We start from the raw sequence: 22,121 nt of genomic DNA on the forward strand, positions 1-22,121 counted from the left end.
TTTCTGGGTCTTAGACGTTCCCCACCTTCCTTATGCTTTCCTGCACCAGCTTGTTCAAAGACTGCCCCTGAAATCGGGCATCAAACTCCAAAAACCAGAGCCTCGAGCAAGAGCTACCCAACCTGCGACTTCCACCTACATGCCACATCGGAACTCCTGGGTGGGTGAGGCTCTTGATGAACACATGGGTGGGTCCCCCAACTGCAGTCAGCAGGTAAACAGTCTGTTGTTCATCACCCAACGATCGCGTACGACCAAAAAAAAATTGCACTCAGTCTATGCACTGGGGGCATTCACGGTACCAGCATCGAACTGTTTCAGTTTCCCGATGTGTGGCATCTCACTGTTCGGAGTGAAGGCCTCTGTGGGCCTGGACAAAGTGGATTGGCAGTATAACACATGGTGGCTGCGGCAGCTCCACTTCACCCTCATCGCCAGTGTAGAACGTGAATGGGGAAGACAACAGGAATGCACGGTTGGGTAGAAATGAACAACAGGTTTAACCCTAACCCTAATGAACAACAGGTGTACGGTATACACAAAATAACAAAACTATAACTCCTCTCCCCAAAGGGCTACCCTCCCTGACCTGCATCCAGGTCAGGGTTTTTATACTGAGTATTTCCCCTTGTTAAGGGGAAACCCCCCACCAATTACCGGGGAAGTTCATACTCAGCTGTGTAAGGAGGGAAACGTATGGAGCACAGTCCTCGGCCCCCAAAGGGGTTGTAACAATAACAAAGGGAGAACATCTGTCCACTCCTTACAGGTATTATGATCTCAGACCAGACCACAACAGTGGCTAGGATACTGGACCAAAACCTCAATATTTATTTTAGTTTGTAAGACTGTGCAGAAAGAATGATTCGTTCCAGGTGTGTTGCATGAAGAAATGGGGCTTGATTATTTTTAAAACCCAACTTCATAATGAATCACAATATTAAACTGGTTTTAACTTCAAACCCAAAAAGAACCACTTACACTTACACCTTAACACTACTACTCAATTTCCTGTTAAGCAACAAGAAAATAAACATACAGCTCTCAACCCAGCTTAAACAAGTAAGGCCTAAAGTGATATGTGCATTCCAAAACAGATTCTGGCTCTTGTGTGTCCCATTTCAGACTCTGGCTGAATATCTTCAAATGGCAGCTTCAAAAGGGTTGTTTCAGCCTTTTCCTTGTCTTCAGAGGCGACTGCTCTGCTTTTAAATGTCACTTTTTAAACTATCTTACTGGGAAAGACAACTCCCCTCTTGTGGACAAACTAGTGTTGTCAGATCAAAGTTTATTTCCTTTCAGCTTTCTTCCAAAATATTAAACTTCTTATACTTTCAAAATGGCTGTGTATCTTTTTTTTTTGGAAAAACCTTTTATTGAAGGCATTTTTAAAGATGTGCATAACAAAGAAGAAAATCAAAAACCAACTGCAGTAACAGCAAACAACCAAAACATCCTTACACCCCCCTCAGAAATGTTCCTCCCCCCGACTCTGCCCCCCCCCCCCCCCCCCCCGCTGATGACTCAACACTCCTTAAAATAGTCGATGAACAGCTTCCACCTCAAGGTGAACCCCTCCTATGCACCTCTATCGGGAACTTGATTTTCTAGTGCAGGAACTCTGCCAAATTGCTCACCCATACCCCTGCACGCGGCGGCTCTGAGTCCCGCCAACTCAACAAAATCCTCTCCAGACTATCAGGGAGGGAAAGGCCAACACATTGGCGTCTCTTCCCACCTGCACTCCCAGATCCTCCGACACTCCAAATATTGCCACCTCTGGACTCTGAGCTACCGTTACCCCAAAATCTTCAGCATTATATCTGAACATCCTGTGCAAAACATCCCCAACCTTGGATATGCCCAAAACATGTGAATATGGTTTGCTGGCCTCCCCGCACACCCCCCACACTCATCTCTTGAACTGGACGAGACTTAGCCTTACGCACAACAAGGATGCATTAACCCTCCGCAAAGCCTCACTCCATACGCCAACTCCCACCGCCCCACCCACTTACACCTAACCCCCTCCATTCTCTTTCTTCAACGGCTCCCCATATATAGGCTGTGTGTCTTCCTGAGCTCCACCCAGCACTGACCTCATCTCCTCAAGGTGAAAAAAACAATATCTCTGCAGGCTGAAAATCATTAACTTTCCAGGGACTTCCCCGGTCAAACCACACTAGCCCCAGACCTTTAACCCTTAAATTGTCCACTACATTTATAATCCAATTTTCCTAAAATGTTCCAATTGTCACACAAGGCCACATTGTTGCAAGGACAGAGGTAGGGGTAATCTGTGCCAGAAGTCCACTTCAGCAGCTCAGTTGGAGCATGATACATCTACATTACCCACAGATGAGCCTCAAAGTGGGTGAATGTGAGCCATACCAAATTGAATATAAGGCCCTAAAGGAAAGCTAGGGACTTTTTCAAATCGTTTGCTAGTTGGGCCCAGTGTTGGGCTGATTTCAGGATATGAGGTGAAAAGTTACTGCTGGAATTCATTGAACAGTCCAGTTTCTTTATTAGAGACAGAAAGAGATCATCATTCCTTTTTCATTATCAGCATTTGAGCCCAGGACAAAGAGATGAAAGAATAGTAATTGACAACAGCTATTATGAGTTAGATACTGATACTGTGAGCAGAAATGTGTTTCCCATTTAGAATATCATGAACCCTGTGTGCCTCTTGAATGGTTCCATTGCCCTTTATTATCCTTGTGCCCATTTTCCATCAGAAAACAAAAGAATCAGTCATCCTTCTGAGGAGCTAGTCACCCTGACACAATAATTATTATCCTGTTCCTCAAGTACTTTTTGATAACCGCTTAATTTTCTATTTTTTTAGGCCAGATGGATTGCTCGGGAACGGCAAATCTTGAACTGGGAGAAGTTGTTTGGAAAGCTGATGGTATGTGATTTTGTAATTTTGTGGAGTATACTCAAGACCGTGAAAGGCCTGAGCAATAATCCAGGTCCAGGAGAAATTTAGGTGTTCCATTCATCCACCCAAACTGGAATCCATTATATCAAGTCATCCAGCATCTGAGACAGTTTGGTTCACATTGCTTCATGATGCAAGTGTAGTGGAGAAGATTATTACACAAAATAATCTCTGGAGTCAGGTACCGAACAATCATTTATGAGCCAATGCGTTGGGCGAGCACAACTTCAGAGAAAGGCCTCTGAAGCAGACTGCCCGGTTGAGAAATCAAGCGTTACTTATACATTGTAGGTCACGTAGGCAAGCATTATTTACATTTAAATATGGTTCAGCCTTTTACATTAAACAAGTTGCAGGTGGTCATAAGGCAGACTAAGTAGTTTTCATCCTTCTCCCTCTATGCTGCTGCCTCACGGCGTTGGGGACCCGAGTTCGATCCCGACCTCAGATCACTGTCCATGCGGAGTTTGCACATTCTCACCGTGTTTGCATGGGTTTCGCCCCCCAACACAAAAGATGTGCAGGCTAGGTCGATTGGCCATGCTAAATTGCCCCTTAATTGGAAAAAAATAATAATTAGGTACTCTAAATTTATGTTATTTTTTCAAATCCCTCTATGACTCTTCCCTTGTTGCTAACTGACTTGGCCTTGCACTGCTAGCTGTGTCTGCTACTTTAGGTCGTCAGAGTTGCAGAGATCACCAAAAAAACAAGTTGCTGATCTGGGTCCTGCAGGCGTTTGATTTTTTTGCCAATGTCAGCATGTTGCTCAATGATGTCTTTACCCTGAGTGTGGAATTTTCCTTAACCTTTCTAAAACACTGTATAAGTTCAAAAAAACTCTCTAAGATCCATTAATAGACTATAATTATTGTCTGACCTAATAAATCGTTGTAATTAAACCACATTTATTAGTGCCCTTCTTACACAAGTGATTAGTAATTTCATGTAATGTAAGCCTACTTGTGACAATAAAGATTATTGTTAATAAACTAAACTGCACATAAACTGTACAGTCTGGTAGTACAGACTAATAAACATGTAGTGACATTATGCATTGTACAGCCAATAAATATGGAGTGACATTATGCACTGTATAAGACTGAACAAGCCTTTCCTTTTGATCCTGTGGCAATCTATCTCCTCTCTGTCTGCAGACTGCAAAGACCCATGGACGACGGTGGAAGTTTCGAGTAGAATATCTGAAGAGGAAAGACACATTAGTGTAGGCAAAAGCAACCTGACTATCACACACTGTTGTTACAGGCTACAGTACTATTGTGACTTGGAATTTGAGATGTTTTCTTGTTGATGTTACAGCCTAGAATCACAGAGGTTCACAGGGAGTCCAGCTCAGTCTGAGACACGGGATGAACAGATTGACTCAGGGCTGCATGTAGTATCTAAAGAAGCAGTAAGTGGGATTTTTAAAAATCTGATAAAACTGAGCTAATTATCATTGTGTTTAATGGGAGGCTGCATCAGATTCTGAACTTGGTGAAGTACACCTCAAATTGAAATTAACAAAATGTTAATTAAAATACATAGTCATGCAACTAGGCCAGACAAACAAGGCTGCTGGTTGATTTCAGACAAAGTGGTAATAAGAGTCATATTGGTTTCAGTGCCCCTGGTTTAGGGAAGAGAAAATCACTCAGGGTTCCTGATGCTGACTGTCTCAGTGACCCCTGGAAATGTGATGAAACTTGATACACCCATGGTCTCATTGCCAGCCCACTTAATTTTCTAAGTTCCCTTGTGTTGTGCCTGGCAGAATTGACCAGTGACAAGATCGTTGAACGTTCTGGGTTGTGTTCCAAAGGGATGGTTCTTATGCAAACCTTCAGAATTCTATCCCTTCGAGTTTCCCCTCTCCCTTTTTTCTCTTCCTTATATTCAGTTGCATTTCTAAATACTTTGGTTTGAGCCCTTTTCTTTTGGTGGAAGATGCTTTTCCAAGATTCTTGCAGGTTGGACTGTTGGAAGGTGAAAAGAGGGGATGCAAAACTGGGCATGGTCAGACCAAAGTTCTATCAGTCCAAGTTGGTAGTTGGGCCAAGCCTAATATCCCCATAGCCCAGGACTTTTAAAGGGTCCATAAACTTGACCTAATAGGGATTTCCCTCCCTGTCCACCCAGCATTTCTGAAATTGTAGAGGCTGATCTATATTTGTGGTAAATATTATTAATTTACAAGGATTAACCTTTAAATGCTTTTATACTACTTTGTTAAACCTACTTGTATTTCTTTTACTATTTCCCTGTAGTATCTTTTGCTATATTCATAAAAAGGATGGTTCCATTGAAGATTGTATGCGAATACAACATCAACTCTGGGCAAGGAAACCTGCTGATCTTCATGTACCCCATCCCCCCCATAGCTGATGAATCAGTACTCCTCCATATTGAACACTACTTGGAGGAAGCACTGAGGATACCAAGAATATACTCTGGGTGGGGAACTTCAATGACTATCACCAAGAGTGACTCAGTAGCACAACTACAAATTTAACTGGCTGAGTCCTGAAGGTCATAACTGCTACACTGAGTCTGCGACGGAGGTGGTGGAGGAGCCAACAAGAAGGAAAAATATACTTGACCTCATCCTCACCAACCTTCCTGCATCCTGCGGATGCATCTGACCATGACAGTATCTGTAGGGTGACAACCGTACAGGCCTTGTGGAGTCAATGTCTTCACATTAAGGATATTGTCTATCATTTTATTTGGCACTGTGCTAAATGGGATAGATTTCAATCCAATCTAGTAACTCAAGACTGTGCAACCATAAGGCACTGTGGGCTATCAGTTGCAGCAGAATTGTACTCCAGCACAGACTGCAACCTCATGGCCCAGCATATCCCCACTTTGACGTTACCACCAAGCCTGGGGATCAACCATGGTTCAATGAACAGTGCAGGAAGACATGCCAGGAGCAGCACCAGGCATCGACAGAATGAGGTGTTAAGCTGGTGAAGTTACAACACAGGACTATTTGCATGCCAAACAACATTAGCAGCAACGGTAGAGCTAAGCAATTACACAACCAACAGATTTAAGCTCTGCAATCCTGCCACAAATATCCCCATCCTGAATGGTGGAGAGCCGGACTTCCGGTGGTGACCATGCGGTAAACGGCCGTGTACTTGGTGGCTCCCGCGCGGTGAAACATTTTCATACCCATAAGTCCCGATCGGACTTTTGAATGCGATCCCGAGGTCCCGATTCTTGCTGGTGAAGGTGTCGGCTAAACTTTGAGCACGGTCCGGAATTCATCCGACGAAGCGCAACGGGGGTAAGAAAAAGCGGCAACAAGCAGACCATGAGGCTTGGAGAGCACGGTTGAAGGCACGATGGCGGTGAACCCGGAGTCGGCACTTCCGGCCCAATGGTCTACTGCTCACTTAGTAGACTTTTTAACTGCTCACTCCCAGAAGCAGAGGTTGGAAACTTCCTGAAGATCTTGTAAGGGACATTGAACCGATTAAGGCAGCAGTGGATAGGGTTGAGCAGTGTCTAGAGCCTCAGGGTGCCTTGCTCAAAAAATGTAAGAGTCTGTCACCGACCACGAGGACTGGCTGGCCTCAATAGAGGAAGAGGTTTCCCTGATTGCTGGCAGCTTCAAAAAGGTACGGGACAGAGTAGATGAGCTGGGGAATCGTGAGCGGCGGCAGGATTTCCAGACGGTGGTCTCCCGGAAGGGTTGGAGGGCTCACAACCGTCGGAGTATGTGACAAAGATGCTGTAGAAGCTGGTAGGCAAGAAGGTGTTTAGTCAGCACCCATCCCCCCCCCCCCCCCCCCCCCGAGATTGACCGCGCATACAAAGCGCTGAGAAGAAAGTCAAAGACAGGCGAGCAGCCAGGAGTGGCTGTGGTGCAATTGGATCATTTCCTGGACAAGGAATAAATCCTAAGATGGGCCAGGCAGGTGAAGAAGAGCTTGTGGGAGGGGAGCATAATCAGAATCTACCCCGATTGGCTACGGAACTGGCTAAATATCGCGCCGAATTCAACAAAGTTAAGGCAGTCCTCCACCAGGAAGGTGTGAGATTTGGAATGCTGTATCTGGCCCATCTGTGGATCACCTTCCGTAAACAGGAATATGTTTTGGACACCCTGGAGGAGGCGGCTAAGTTTCTTCGGGACCAAGGGATTGGAAATTTAAAATACGTTAAAATGTTGTTCTGAGTCGTTGGGGATTGTGTTGTTCGTTTGATTGCTGTGCATTCTTATATCGTTGATATGTTTATCACTCTCCTGCCTGTTTTTTTGTTTTAATGAGGTAGGTCTGGCGTTCGGGAGTTGGGAGGATCTGGAGGGTGGGATGGGGGTTATTTATTTATTTGGGTTCTTTTTTGGGGGGATGAGTTTTGAGTGAAAGTCACAGGCCTCGTGGGGTAGATCCGAGTGGTAGATTTGTGTTGGTGTGTGGGAGGTTGGAGGGCTCTCCAGTGGTACTGTGCAATATAAATGCCCCAAATTGCGACAATGTGGATTTTGTGAGGTGGTTTCTGTCCCTGATCCCGGATCTAGATACGCACAGACGCATCCTAGGGGGGGACTCCAATAACCTGGAAATGGAGGTGGATCGATCATGCCCTAGATCCGGGACGATGTTGACGATGGCTGGGGTGCTGTTGAGATTCGTGCAGCTTATGGGCGACGTGGATCGTGGCGCTTTGGGAGGCCTAGGGCAAGGGAGTTTTCTTTCTTTCTTTTCACGTTCACAAGTGTTATTCTTGAATACATTTTTTTGTTTTAGATAAGACGTTGATTCCTAGAGTTGTGGGAACAGAGTACTCGGCGATCGTGGTGTCTGACCACGCCCCGCACTGGGTGACCTGCGGGCAGAAAAAATGGCCCCTTGCAAACCCCAGTGGAGATTGATCTCCTTATGGACAAGGGAATATGTGAGAAGTTGAAAGGCACCATTTGTCATTATATGGATGAAAGCAACACTGGGGAGGTCTGCCGGGGTGCTGTGGGAGGCACTGAAGGCTGTGGTTAGGGGAGAACTCATTTTGATCCGGGCGCACTGACTGAGGGTGGAGTGAGAGGAGCAAACAAGATTGGTGGAAGCGATCTTAGCAGTCAATCGCAGTTACCTGGAATCACATGACGAGGCACTGTTGAAGGAGCGCCAGAGGCTCCAGATGGAGTTTAATTTGGTCACCTCAGATAAGGTGGTGAGACAACTGCGCAGAGCTAGGTGGTTCATGTACGAAAATAGGGAGAAGTCTGGTGGGATGCTCGCCCACCAACTGAGGAAGCAGACGGCTGCTAGGGAAATGGGTAGGCTTAGGAGCAAAGGGGACGATGTGGTTATGCACCCAGCAGGGATTAATACCATTTTTGAGTCCTTCTATCAGAGGCTATATCAATCAGAACCGCTGCCAGCGGACGAGCTGAGACAAAGATTATTGGATGGGTTGGAGTTTCTGAGGGTGGGTCAGGCGAGGGTGCAGGGGTTGGGGGCCCCGGTGGGTCTGCAGGAGGGCCTGGGATGTGTTAGTTTGATGCAGTCAGGGGAGGCCCGAAGTCCAGACGGATTCCCAGCCGAATTTTATAAATGTTTTGACACGTTGCTGGGTCCATTAATGGTACGGATGTACAATGAAGCGCTGGAGAGGGGCTCGTTCCCCCCTACATTATCTCAGGCTTCCATTTTCTTCAATCAAAAAAAGGACAAAGATCCTGAGCAATGTGGATCTTAACAGCGATTTTACTCCTAAATGTAGATGCAAAGCTTCTGGCTAAGATCTTGGCTACCTGTCTTGAGGGATGTGTACCAGATGTGGTTGGAGAGGACCAAACCGAGTTTGTAAAAGGCAGGTTGTTAGCGACCAATATACGGAGTTTGCTGGACGTAATCATGATGCCCGCAGGAGGAAGTGAGGCAGAGATTGTGGTATCAATGGATGCTGAGAAGGCATTTGATCGAGTGGAATGGGCGTACCTATTTGACACTTTGGAGCGACTTGGGTTCGTACAGGGATTCGTGGACTAGGTTAAGCTGTTGTACAAAGACCCGAAAGCAAGCATCTCCACTGAAGGGGTTAACTCTGAATATTTCACTTTGCAGCACTGGACGAGGCAGGGGTGCCCACTCTCTCCTCTGCTATTTGCCCTTGCAAACGAGCCATTGGCAATGGCTCTTTGAGGGTCTGGTGAGTGGAGGGGTATTGAACAGGGAGAAGTGGAGCTCGGCTCTCTTTGTATGCGGATGATCTCCAATTGTACATTTCCAATCCTATAAAGTCATTTGATAAGATTCTGGGGATTTTGAGTGAGGTTAACTCCTTTTCCGGATGCAAACTTAATACGGTAAAGAGCGAGATGTTTCTGATTGGCTCCGGAAGACAAGAATGGTGTTTGAGGGCTCTCCCATTTTGCCTCGTTAGAAAGAGCTTTTGCTATTTGGATATTCAGGTGGCACAGGATCAGGCCCAGCTTCGCAAGCTAAATCTGGCAAGCTTAATAGAGGGGACGAAAGAGGAGTTTAAAAGATTGCCGTTATCTTTGTCCAGGAGAGTCCAGGCAATAATGATGGTGATCCTGCCAAGGTTCCTTTTTGCATTCCAGAATCTACCAATCTTTCTGCCCAAATCTTTTTTCAGAAAGGTCAGTAGGCATGTTCTGGGCTTTGTGTGGGAGGGGAGGGTTCCCCGTATTAAAAGAGTTTGTCTGGAGAGGAGTAGACGGGGTGTGATGGTCTGGCCGTCCCCAATTTTCAAAGTTACTACTGGGTTGCTAATATTGTCATGGTCCGAAGATAGATGTTGGAAGAAGGGTCGGTATGGTGTAGGGTGGAGGAGGCCACGTGTAGAGAGACCTCCTTAAGGGCATTGGCCTCGGCTCCTCTTTCATTTTCAGCAAGTAGATACCTGTTAAATCCAGTGATAGTTTCCACTCTGCGGGTGTGGAACCAGTGTCGGTTACATTTTGGCCTGGAGGGCATGTACAGAAAGGCCCCAATTAGTGGTAGCCATAGATTTGACCCTGTGTTATTCCTTGTGTCTGAATAAAGCTCGTAGTCTTACAGTTGAAGTAGATGTTTTATTTGTATAGTTTGTTCTCTCCAGCGCTTATACTATGTTACATCTGAGCTGCCTGTCTGTGTCATGCTCACCAGCTGCTGTTCCTGTAAAGAGTGCCCTCTGACTTCCTGTCTGTCTGTATTTATACATCTCCCGTGCTCCCTCTAGTGAGTGCTTAGTTGTATTGCATTTACATTGACTCCTTGTATGTATACACAGATCACTACATCCCCCCCTTTTTCTTTTACATATTTTCTGTGCAGTGTTAAAGAAAATTGTACAAAACAGCTAGATTAATTATGATATGTATATCTGTATAAGTGGTGATGATATTGGTTGTTATACAAAGCCAATTAATATTCGGTTGAATTTTTGTTGTTGTTGTTGACGTGGTGATATTGATATTGTAATTTCTTTGTGAATGTCGTCAGTGTTCTTGTGTTTTAAGTAACCTGCATGTCATCACGAGATGTTCGAATGGTCGAACCACTGATGTTGACTGATGTGGACATTTTTCTGTGCTTGTGGTATCGATTTAGTGTGTCATCTGCCTTGAAAGCTGGTGTGCTTGTTTGTTCTGGAGCAAATGAGAATTTGTGAGATTCGTTGTCATGCCATGGTATGTTTGTACTCTTGTTATTGTTTTGGAGTGTGCTGTTGCATTGTCCTTTGTGTGCAGAGTAGTACCATGTTGTACAGGTCGTTGTTTCATTGTTGTTGTTTCTGTTGTTACTGTCTGGTTATTTTCATTCTTTTTGTTGTTTTTGTCATGCTTGTTGTCTTTGTTATGCTTCTTGTTGTTTTTGTTGTTGTTCTTGTAGTTTTTGTTGTTGTTCTTGTTGTGCTTCTTGTTGTTTTTGTTGTTGCTTCTGTGTGCTTCTTGTGGTTTTTGTTGTTCTTGTTGCGCTCAATGACTGTTCCATGTGGATAATTTGAGTCATTCTCAAAGTTATTGGTGTCAGTGTCCTTTGTGGTATCTGATGTTTCATTGAGCGATTGAAAATGATCTGATGTTGCATTGGTCTTGGTGACATCAGTCATTTGTGGTGGATTTGATTCCTCTTCTTTGCTTCCTTGGTGCTCCTCTTCTGGAGTCATTTCTGGTTCATTTGAATTACCTTTGGTTTCTTGGTGCTCCTCTTCTGGAGTCAAAATCTTCAAGATTTCATTTTCTTGTGGGTAGTATAGAGTGGATGAGGTTTCAATTGACGTAGTCTCTCTGGACTCATGAGTAGCCCTACTTTGATTGTTGAGTGCTTCTGTACAGATGAGCTGAGATCTGTCAATCTCGCTGTGATCCTGCATATCCTGTATGTCGATTGTGATCACATTGTCACTGTTTTCACCTACAGTGGGCAGACTTGCATTGTCTTCTTGTTGATTATATGAGCTGGGTAGACTTTCATAGTCTGCTTCTGATTGCTCCGATACGTTGGGTAAACCTTCATGGTCTTGTTCATGCATGGCGTTTGCTATGGAGTCTTTAATTGCTTCCATTTTGGAGTCTGTCAACGAACTCTCTGTGGAGTCTTTCATCGCTCTATTGTGTGGAGTTGTGTAGTGTTCTCTCTGTGGAGTCGATCTGTGCTCTCTCAACGGAGTCGGTCAATACTCTCTGTGTCGTGTTGTGTTCTTCTTGGGTATTTGACAGGTTGCTGTCATCCAATGTATCGACAATCTGCCATTGCATCATGGTATTGGATTTATCTACCATGAGTAGAGTCGTGTTGAGCTTTGCAACCGTGTTGCTGATGCTATGATTAGCATTTCCGAATAACTCAGCCATGTCTGAGTAGTATTTTTCGATAAACAAATCATCTTTTTTTTTGTTGCGGATTTGTTATTGTTCTCTTCATGTTCAATGAACAAATCATCTTCTTTGCTTTTGGATTTGTCGTTGTGCTCTTCACTTTGGGTGGTGCAAACTTCTTGTTCCAGGGTGCTGCAAAAGTTATTTTGAACTGCTGGTAGAAGTTCAGGCAATGTTGTGCCTTTTGAGGTTAAATTTGTTGGTTTTGTGCCTTTTAGAGTGTTGTTTGTGATTTTTGGTTATTTCTCCTTTAAGTGGGCGTGGTCTGCGTCTTCTGACATCATGACGCTTGTGATGTAAAGCGTAGGAATCGTTTTAAACTGCGCATGCGCGTCTCGCGCATGCGCAGATCCATCTTTGAACTGTGTGCTCTTTTTGTCCAACAGCGCATGTGCGTTTTGCGCATGCGCAGTTCCATCTTTGAACTGTGCGGTCTTTTCATTCAACTGCGCATGCGCGACTTGCGTACGCGCAGAACGATCTGCGGCCAAAACATCTTTTTTCAATTGCGCTTGCATGCATGCGCAGACCCAGATTTGCGTCTTTTGTTCCCCGGGCAGTTTAAAATGTACTCAGACGCCATTGTAACTTCTTCAGACCCGTGGAAAAGAACTTTTACAGCGTTCTTTCTTGTTAAAAATGTAGTTATTTTTTTCTTGTCATCTGCACTTGTCAATCACGATTTCCAGCGTTAAACCTTTCTGTTTTGGTAATGATTGTTTGAGTTTCGCATCACTCATCCCCCGTGCAATTTGGTCTCCAAGCATTGAATGTCTTAAAGCAGCATTGTTACTGGTGTTACAGTGATCTTCAAATTTTTTGAGTATTACTTCTAATTTGGTGTTGTCTTCACCTTTCAAGTATTTAAAACCGTTATACATTTCTCGAGCTTCATGTGCTGCTAGGAGCAGTGCTATTTTCATTTCTTCTGAGGCTGTTCTCAAATCATTAGCTATGATATATATTTCAAACATTTGTTTAAAACTTTTCCATCTATGACTTAAATTACCGGTTCTTTTCAGCTGCGGTGGAGTTCCAACGAGTTTCATTGACTCAGTGAAGTCTCCCCATGTCGAATGTCCGGTACGGGTTTTCTTGTCATTTCGATCTTTCTGTACCTGCATCTTGTGTAATCTTATAGTAAGCGTTCTGAAGTCTCCTGGTACCATGTGTTATTCCTTGTGTCTGAATAAAGCTCGTAGTCTTACAGTTGAAATAGATGCTGACTTCCTGTCTGTCCATATTTATACATCTCCCGTGCTCCCTCTAGTGATTGCTTAGTTGTATTGCATTTACATTGACCCCTTGAATATATACACAGGTATGCAGATCACTACAGTCCCAGCAAGACTAGATGCCAGGCTTAAGAAATGGGCCCACCTGGGGATCAAATGCTTTGGGGACCTGTTTTTGGGTGGGAAGTTAGTGGACCTAACTGAGCCAATGGAGGCCTGTCAATTGCCCAGCGGTAATGAGTTTAGATACCTCCAGATACTTGTTTTTGAGTATAGAGGTTGGTTCGTTCCCAATGTTGCCACCCTTGGGTCTACAGGACAAACTCCTTTCGGAGAATGATATTGGGCAGGGTAAAATCTCCAATGTGTATGCTGGCCAGGAGGGAGGAAGTTTCAATGGTGACAGTGCAGCAAAAATGGGAGGAGGAATTGGGAGGCACGTTGCGGGGTTGGATTTGGGAGGAAGCACTGCATAGGGTTAATGCATCCTTGTTGTGTACTAGACTTAGTCTTATTCAGCTTAACGTTGTGCATAGAGCACATATGACACCGGCAAGGCTGAGCCGTTTCTTCCCACAACTGGCTGATCAGTGTGCATGATGTGCCGGGTCCCCTGCGAACCATGACCACGTATTCTGGTCTTGTCCAAAATTGGTGGGGTTCTGGGAGGGTGTTACGGATGTATTGTCTCAAGTGGTGGAAATGGCAGTCACGCCTTCTCCATGGGTAGCAATTTTTGGAGTGTCTGAGGATCCGGGTGTTTTGGTGGGAAAGGAGGCCGTTGTCGTGGCTTTCGCCTCCCTATTAACTCGAAGAAGAACTGGCGGTCCTCTGATCCTCCCAAGTACTGGGTCATGGGTGCGGGACCTTGCTGAGTTTCTTCATTTGGAGAGAATTAAGTTAGCCATTAGAGTTACGGATGAGGGATTCTTCACGAAGTGGAAGATGTTCATCAACCTTTTCAAGAACTATTAGAACATCAGCGGGGGGAGGTGTGCCATTGTTGTTTCCGGTGCCTAGATTAATGCTAGGTGATCCATCTGATTTTAGTATTTATCAATTTTTTTGTAGCAGTTTGGTACAGCTGAATGGCTTGCTAATTCAGAAGGCAATTAAGAATCAACCATATTGCTTTGGGTCTGGAGTCATAGGTAAGCCAGACCAGATTGGAACAGCAGGATTCCCTTAGCTGAAGGATATTAGTGAACTAGGTGGGCTTTTATGACCAGTTTCATGGGCCAAGATCTTCCGGTCTTGGGATTGCTGGAGACTGGACGTACTCCCCAAGATGCACAATGGGACCCTTTGGCAGCCCCTTTGCATTCCCTCTGTGGCAATTGTCAGGAAGTTTGAACTTCCAATAGTCAATTTCCTGTTTCCTGGGGCCCTCCAAAAGAGTCTCCAACTTTGAGTTAGTATCAGAGACTTTGTTCACCTCTGACTTACTTGAGTAGTTACAATAGTATTGAATAGTTGAATGTTGGATGTTGTGTTCTGTGGCTCCCTGATCATGAAGGCACACATAGAATATGAGGATGTGATTGTTAGAAGTATTTATTCTTGACATGCAAGATGGTAACCATGCAATTCTATGTACAAACAATTATGTCTGCGTTTGTGAAGCTGAGAGATGTGACTGTCCCGTTGTCCATCCTACTACTAAGTGTCCCTGTCTAGTCCATCCCCCAGTGTATATATAATTGTCTATATGGGTGTCTGGTTCCACCGGTCATGACTGTCACTACATGTATTGATCAATGGCAATGTACACTTGTTATATACAAATATATACATCGGTACAACTCTTTACAGTTAGACGTAGAATGCCTATGTGCATATCACCACATTGGACTGACAAATGCGAACTCCTCAGTAACTACAGAATTGTCTCTTTAATCATTTATGTTGCCTCCACTCGGAATGAGAGGTTCCGACGCTGATCGAAAGATTTGTGGTACGGTCACCATTACTGGATTAAGTTTTAACTCCAGATTTTTTATTATTTAATTGAATTTAAATTCCACCTGTTGCCAGAGTGGGATTTGAACATCTGGCCTCAGAGCATTAGTCAGGGCCTCTGGATCACAAGTCTAAATAGATTACTGCTGTGCCACCATCCCCTAGGTATCAGGTTTGACTGTGACATTCCCTTCACAGTCAAGCACTGCCAGCGCTCATCATCTTGGCTTGTGCATCAGACATTGTAGTTTTATGAAATAACAATGGGTAATTGGTGCGACAATATAAGAGGAGTGATGAAAATTGAATAAAAACTATTAAACTAACATTATAATTAAAGTGTGGAATAATGTTTCAAGACCAGCAAGAGATAACATTTTCAGTTGACTCGGAAAGCTGACATCATGATTTCAGTATTTGTGAAGCATCCAGTCATCTTTTCTGTTACAGACATCCAGAAAAAAGCTTCCTCTATGCATGGAACATATGGCAGATTTTGTTATGTGTAATGAATATGCAGATTGACATTTCTCCCTCTGTAGGAATCTCGACAGAGCCTGATTAGCAGTGAGGATCAATACACTGAACCAGAGGAAAGAAATGAAGATGAGGAAGAGGAGAAGGATGACAGTGATTTGGAGGAAGCTGAGGTCCCAATGGAGAAAGTAAGTAAAATTTTCAGACCGTAAAGAGGTTGTAGTCTCTTGGTATATTGAGCAAAATGTTTTTTAAAAACTTACATTAATATAGCTTCTTTCACAACTTCATGATGTTTAAAATGTTTCACAACTGATTAAATACATTTGAAGGAAAATCTCAATTGTAAAAATTCAGAGCAGCCAATTTGCAAATTCGCACAATGAGAAAAACAACCAGTTAATCTGTTTTATTAATGTTGGTTGAGGAATTAATATTGACCAGAGCACTGGAGAATTCTCCACTCTTTGAATTGTATACCTTCGGGACAATAAGACCTTGACTTAATGTCCCATTCGAAAAGCAGCACCTTCACCAATCTCCATGGGGACCCTTTAATCTAACTTTGAGATCGAGGCACCTTTAATGTAACTTTGAAATCAGGCTCAATCTCAGAATCCCGGCTCTGCCAGCATGTTTCAGCCCCCCCCCCCCCCCCCCCCCCCCACTCCCACCCCCACAGAGTGCTGTTTGGGCGGCACGGTAACATAGTGGTTAGCACTGTGGCTTCACAGCGCCAAGGTCCCAGGCTTGATTCCCAGCTTGGGTCACTGTCTGTATGGAGTTTGCACTTTCTCCCCATGTGTGCGTGGGTTTCCTCCGGGTGCTCTGGTTTTCATCCCACAAGTCCCGAAAGACGTGCTGTTAGGTAATTTGGACATTCTGAATTCTCCCTCTGTGTATAATGGATAGTCAGAGGCTTTTTCCAAGGGCAGAGGGGTCAATTACTAGGGGGCATAAGTTTAAGGTGAGCGGGGCAAGGTTTAAAAGAGATGTAGGAGGCAAGTTTTTTACACAGAGGGTAGTGGGTGCCTGGAACTCGCTGCCGGAGGAGGTGGTGGAAGCAGGGACGATAGTGACGTTTAAGGGGCGTCTTGACAAGTATATGAATAGGACGGGAATAGAGGGATACGGACCCCGGAAGTGTAGATTTTAGTTTAGATGGGCAGCATGGTCGGTGCAGGCTTGGAGGGCTGAAGGGCCTGTTCCTGTGCTGTACTTTTCTTTGTTCTTTGTACTAAAACAGGCGCTGGAATGTGGCGACAAGGGGATTTTCACAGTAACTTCATTTCAGTGTTAATGTAAGCTTACTTGTGACAATAAAGATTATTATTATTTAATCAGGTGAGAATAGGCATGTGCGAAGCCAGCAAGTTTCACACACCTTTTCCTACCTAATCTAGCACTCTGTGCAATTTTGGGAAAATACCATCCCATCTCTCTGAACTGGAGCTTGAGCCCATGACCCTTTGATTCAGAGGTGATAGAGCCAAGGCTGCCACATGAAGGCAATTCACCAAACGGATGATGAGGGGTGGGATTCTCTGTCGGCCGAGGCCGGAATCAGGAAACGCAGTTGAGTGGAGAATCAGTTCCAACGTCGCAATTGTGATGGGTGCTGATTTCATGCCAAATCACAATTCTCCGTCACCTTGATAGTGGCGTCAATGTGTTCCAGAATGCACGTACAGTGAACACTGTTGGCATATCATTTGGGCCCGACCTGATATTCTCCAGGGTCCCCGCGATTCTCCGCCTCCAATGGGCCGAATTCCTGATGATGAGGTTCACTTATGCTTTTAAATATCATGAAACCGGCATTGTGGCTGATGAGGGAGAGTGGGGAGGTGGGACATGGAGAGGTGCGACCGCGGGCTGCCAGGGGGGTGGGGGGGGGGGTGCGGAAGAGAGGAGAGAGGTGACAGGAATGGGCCATGTGGCCGTACTGGTGACCACACACCCACAACTTCCACTGCAAGCCCTCTGGCGGGGTGGCAGGCAGGGGCCGCGGAGCGTACCGCTGTCATGGGCAACGCCAGCTGACAGTTCCCCTGGCAGCTGGGACGGGCATCAGGGCCAGAGTCCCCACGGTGCCAAGGTTTGGAGAGATGGGGGCAGGGACATGCAGGGAGATGACCTGCCTACATGATCAGGAGAGATGGCCGCCCAACAGGCTGAGGAGGAGGAGGTGCAAAGGATGCGCCGCATGAGGCTTCACGTGGAACAACAGCGCCAGTCATTCGAGGATCTGTCGGGCCAGGCATGCTGTCAAAGACTCCGACTGAACAGGGAAACAGTGCAACATATCTTTTTTTTTAATAAACATTTTATTCAGGTATTTTTGGTTTTACAACAACAAAATAAACAATGTACATGAACCTATAAACATAGTGCTTCCTCCCTTACATGTCCCACCTTTATTAACTCCGTACTCTAAGCTAAACTAACCCCCCCCCCCCCCCCCTTCTGCTGACGATTAATTTTCCGCAAAGAGGTCAACGAACGGCTGCCACTTCTGGGCGAACCCTAACACTGACCCTCAAGGTGAACTTGATTTTCTCCAAACAGAGAAAGCTAGCCATGTCAGATAGCCAGGCCTCCGACTTCGAGGGCTTTGAGTCCCTCTAAGCTAATAATATCCATCTCAGGGCTACCAGGGAAGCAAAGGCCAGAATGTCTGCCTCTTTCTCCTCCAGGATACCCGGATCTTCCGACACCCCAAAAATCGCCACCTCCAGACTCGGTGCCACCCTTGTTTTAATACCGTGGACATAACTTCCGCAAACCCCTGCCAAAATCCCCTAAGCTTTGGACATGTCCAGAACATGTGGATATGGCTCGCTGGTCCTCCCGCACACTTTGCATACCTATCCTCCACCCCAAAGAACCTGCTCATCCAGGCCACTGTCATGTGAGCCCAGTGAACGACCTTAAACTGTATCATTATGACTGCTTTACCTGCTCCTTCTGATACACACGAGTAAACTTTGCCCACACAAGTAAATTCTTCAAAGAGATCTGGCACCTTCTTATCAATCACCTCTTGATCAGGCTATACAATCCTTTGCATCGCCTTTGCTTCACTTGGGCTTTCCTTTACCACTTTAACAAACCCCACTGTCTTATCCTGTTTTACCATATCAGCCTTTCTTCCACCACCAACACTGTGACTTTACATGGCCTAGTTTATTGCAGTGAAAACATTTTAAACATTTCATGTCTCTTCCACCCTCCTGGATTCCTTTTTTAATCTGAGGTACACTCTCCTTATTATCTCCCATCAGATCACCTTTGCCTCTACTACTTGAGTATTTCTCATGTCCCCAGTTTCTATCCCTCACAGGCTGAAACTGATGTCGGAAACCAAGCTTTGATTTATGATCTAATTAATAATTATCTGCCATTTCTGTTGCTAGCCTCGCAGTTTTAGCCCTCTGCTCTTCCACATGAGTTCTCACTACATCAGGAATTGAATTTTTAAGCTCCTCCAAAAGTATAATTTCTCTGAGAGCTTCATACGTTTGGTCTATTTTCAAAGACCTTATCCACCTATCAAAATTACTCTGTTTGATCCTTTCAAACTCCATGTATGTTTGACCAAATTCTTTCCCTAAATTTCTAAACCTTTGTCTGTAGGCTTCAGGCACTAGTTCATATGCACCTAAAATGGATTTTTCACCTCCTTGTATGTCCCAGATTCCTCCTCCGATAGTGATACAAACACTTCACTAGCCCTGCCTACCAGCTTTGTTTGAATCAGTAATACCCACATGTCCTGTGGCCATTTCATTTGTTTAGCTACCTTCTCAAATGAAATGAAAAAGGCTTCTACCTCCTTCTCATCAAACCTTGGCACTGCGTGGACATATTTAAATAGATCCCCACCAAGCCTTTGACTATGACGCTCTTTCTCACTATCCTCATCACTACCCTCTGACTGACGTTTCCCTTTACGTCCGCCAATTTTAACTGACTGTCATGTTTCATGGTCATTTTCTGAACTTCAAACTCTCACTCTTTATCTTTTTCCCTGATCTGTGTCTCTCTTTCTCTTTCTTTTTGTTGTGCTAGGGCTATTCTTTCTGTTTTCCTTTCTTCTCTCTCTTTTTCTTTTTCCTCTCTATCTCTTTCTTTTTCCTTTCTCTTTCGTATTCAAGCTGTTTTAATTCTTTCTCATGTTCCATTTGTTTAATTGGTAACTGAATTTTTGCTATTTCCAATGAGTCAAACTGTACCTCCGGCAATTTTAAATGCTTAGCCACCGCTATAATTACCTCATATTTTCACATTTTGACAGGTAATGTTAACTGCAATGTTTTTGCCAACTCTAAAAGCCTGTTTTTAGACTCTGTCCGTAAGGTACTGCATGTGACCGTCTCCACCTCCAAAAACTTCAGAGCCTCTGAAAGAGCCATTGTCCACAACACATTCCCTTCTTAAACTGAAATACCACACCTGAAAAGCAACCACAATATGCTCACCCCTCACTGTCTTTAAGTTCACTAAGCCAATCCAATAGATAGACTTTTATCCCCTTCGAGCCCCCTGTTTGTTATGGGCCAGGGTTTAGAGAACCTTGAAGTGTATCATGGAGTTCACCTGACCCACGACTTTTACTGGATTGTGGTATGGGGAGCACACAGCCCACTCTACAGGTGTGATGCAGCAGAAATTTAAAAGTAATTTTTAAAGCAAAACAATGTTTATTCTATGAACTCAGTTAACCTTTTTAAAACATACAGTGAACATCTTAGCAACCATCAATTCAAATATACCCCCCAAAGAATACAACACTCTAAGTAATCCTTAAACTTTCCTTTTAACATCCATAAGACAAAGATCCTTTTTACAGAAGTACGTCAGGTTTAAATTCTCTACTGAGAGCAGTTATCACTCTGAATTCACCAAATGATCTCGAGGTAGTCTTTAGATGGCAGAGAGATCGAAATTACACCTTCTTTGGCTGGCTTCAGCTCCAATACTAAAACAAAACCAAAAAACACAAACACACCCAAGCTTTTCCTCAAAGTGAAACAAAAAAACAGAGCCAGAGCTCAGCTCCACCCTCACTCTGAAATCACTGCAGCCACATGAGCAGACAAACATTTCTTAAAGTGACATTCCCATGACAGAGACTGCTTGTATCATGCAGGCAACAAGTATGCAGGACTGGCAGAATTTCTGCTCAGGAATGTTATCCCACCAAACCCATCTCTTTATTGATGTCAGGACAGAAGGAGTGGATGCAACAATTTTCACTGATCAATAAAAAACACCAGAGACCCACCAGAATTGGGTCCTGTCCCAAAATATAGCCTCCTATTTGGAGAATCTTGCCACCCCAGGTCCAGGAATTCTGACAATGATATGTCTTTATGAAATAATACAGCAACCTGTATTATTTAATACAGTCAATCTTTAAATTACATATATTTCTGTCTTTTCAAGTCATGTCAACAAAACTAAAATTTAATGTAGAAATTGTACTGTTTGAGGTAGAATGCAGCACTCCTTCCATCGTAGTGGTCACCTATGGTTAAATCAATATGGTTTAATCAAATCGAAATAACTTTGTATCATTCATGCACTGATCCCAACAGTAAAGCAACACTGAAGTTGTTAGACTAAAGATGTATTTCTGTGCTCACCCTGACAGTAACATTCTCGTTCATCTCTGTATTTCCTTTTACCAGCCTCACTCTTGTTCACCTTTCTCTATAGTTTCCATTGAAGGACGAGGGTGCTCTTTTAAAGAAGGACACCACTGATGGAGAAGCACAGACTGAAGGACAGACAGAGGAGCAGGGAACCTGGACGGGTGACCTTCTCCACCAAAGGTAAAACGCTCCTTTAGTGTCTTTACAGAAAGAACGATTAACCTGTTAGTAATCGTGGAACTTCCACATGCATTTTTTAAACTTTTATCCAGCTAAATTAAAAAAATTAATAAATTTAGAGTACCCAATTATTTTTTTCCAATTAAGGGGCACTTTAGTGTGGCCAATCCACCTACCCTGCACATCTTTGGGTGAGACATACGCAGACACAGGGAGAATGTGCAAACTCCACACGGACAGTGAGGGAGTGCGTGAATTGGATCTACATTTGGTTCCTTGATCCATGTTCCATTTGAACGAGACTCTGTAGTAGAAGTGAGGTCTTAAAATGTACCTTTTGTCCTTCAAAGATTCACATTCCATTCTAAAGACATCAGGGCAGCACGGTGGCACAGTGGTTAGCACTTCTGCCTCACAGTGCCAGGGACCCGGGTTCAATTCCAGCCTCGGGCAACTGTGTGGAGTTTGTACTTTCTCCCTGTGTCTGCATGGGTTTCCTCCAGGTGCTCAGGTTTCCTCCCACAGTCCAAAGATGTGCAGGTGGGGCCATGCTAAATTGCTCCTTTAGTGTCCAAAAAGGTTTCATAGATTATCATAGAATTTACAGTGCAGAAGGAGGCCATTCGGCCCATCGAGTCTGCACCGGCTCTTGGAAAGAGCACCCTACCCAAGGTCAACACAGCCACCCTATCCCCATAACCCAGTAACCCCACCCAACACTAAGGGCAATTTTGAACACTAAGGGCAATTTATCATGGCCAATCCACCTAACCTGCACATCTTTGGACTGTGGGAGGAAACCGGAGCACCCGGAGTAA

The 22,121-nt window shown here is 44.4% G+C and overlaps 1 protein-coding gene across 1 annotated transcript in view; it reads left to right on the plus strand.

Annotated features, from left to right (window-relative positions):
* The window catches only part of LOC140384384 (uncharacterized), a 198,117-nt gene that overhangs the window by 76,199 nt on the left and 99,797 nt on the right, over positions 1–22,121 (plus strand). Inside the window, exons 7-11 of the mRNA XM_072466033.1 lie at positions 2,852–2,914; positions 4,105–4,172; positions 4,268–4,361; positions 15,532–15,654; positions 21,188–21,303. Of these exons, the coding sequence (XP_072322134.1) occupies positions 2,852–2,914; positions 4,105–4,172; positions 4,268–4,361; positions 15,532–15,654; positions 21,188–21,303 (464 nt within the window). The remainder of the gene's footprint in view (positions 1–2,851; positions 2,915–4,104; positions 4,173–4,267; positions 4,362–15,531; positions 15,655–21,187; positions 21,304–22,121) is intronic.

This window comes from Scyliorhinus torazame, chromosome 10 (assembly GCF_047496885.1).
Source record: "Scyliorhinus torazame isolate Kashiwa2021f chromosome 10, sScyTor2.1, whole genome shotgun sequence".
Classification (NCBI taxonomy): domain Eukaryota; kingdom Metazoa; phylum Chordata; class Chondrichthyes; order Carcharhiniformes; family Scyliorhinidae; genus Scyliorhinus; species Scyliorhinus torazame.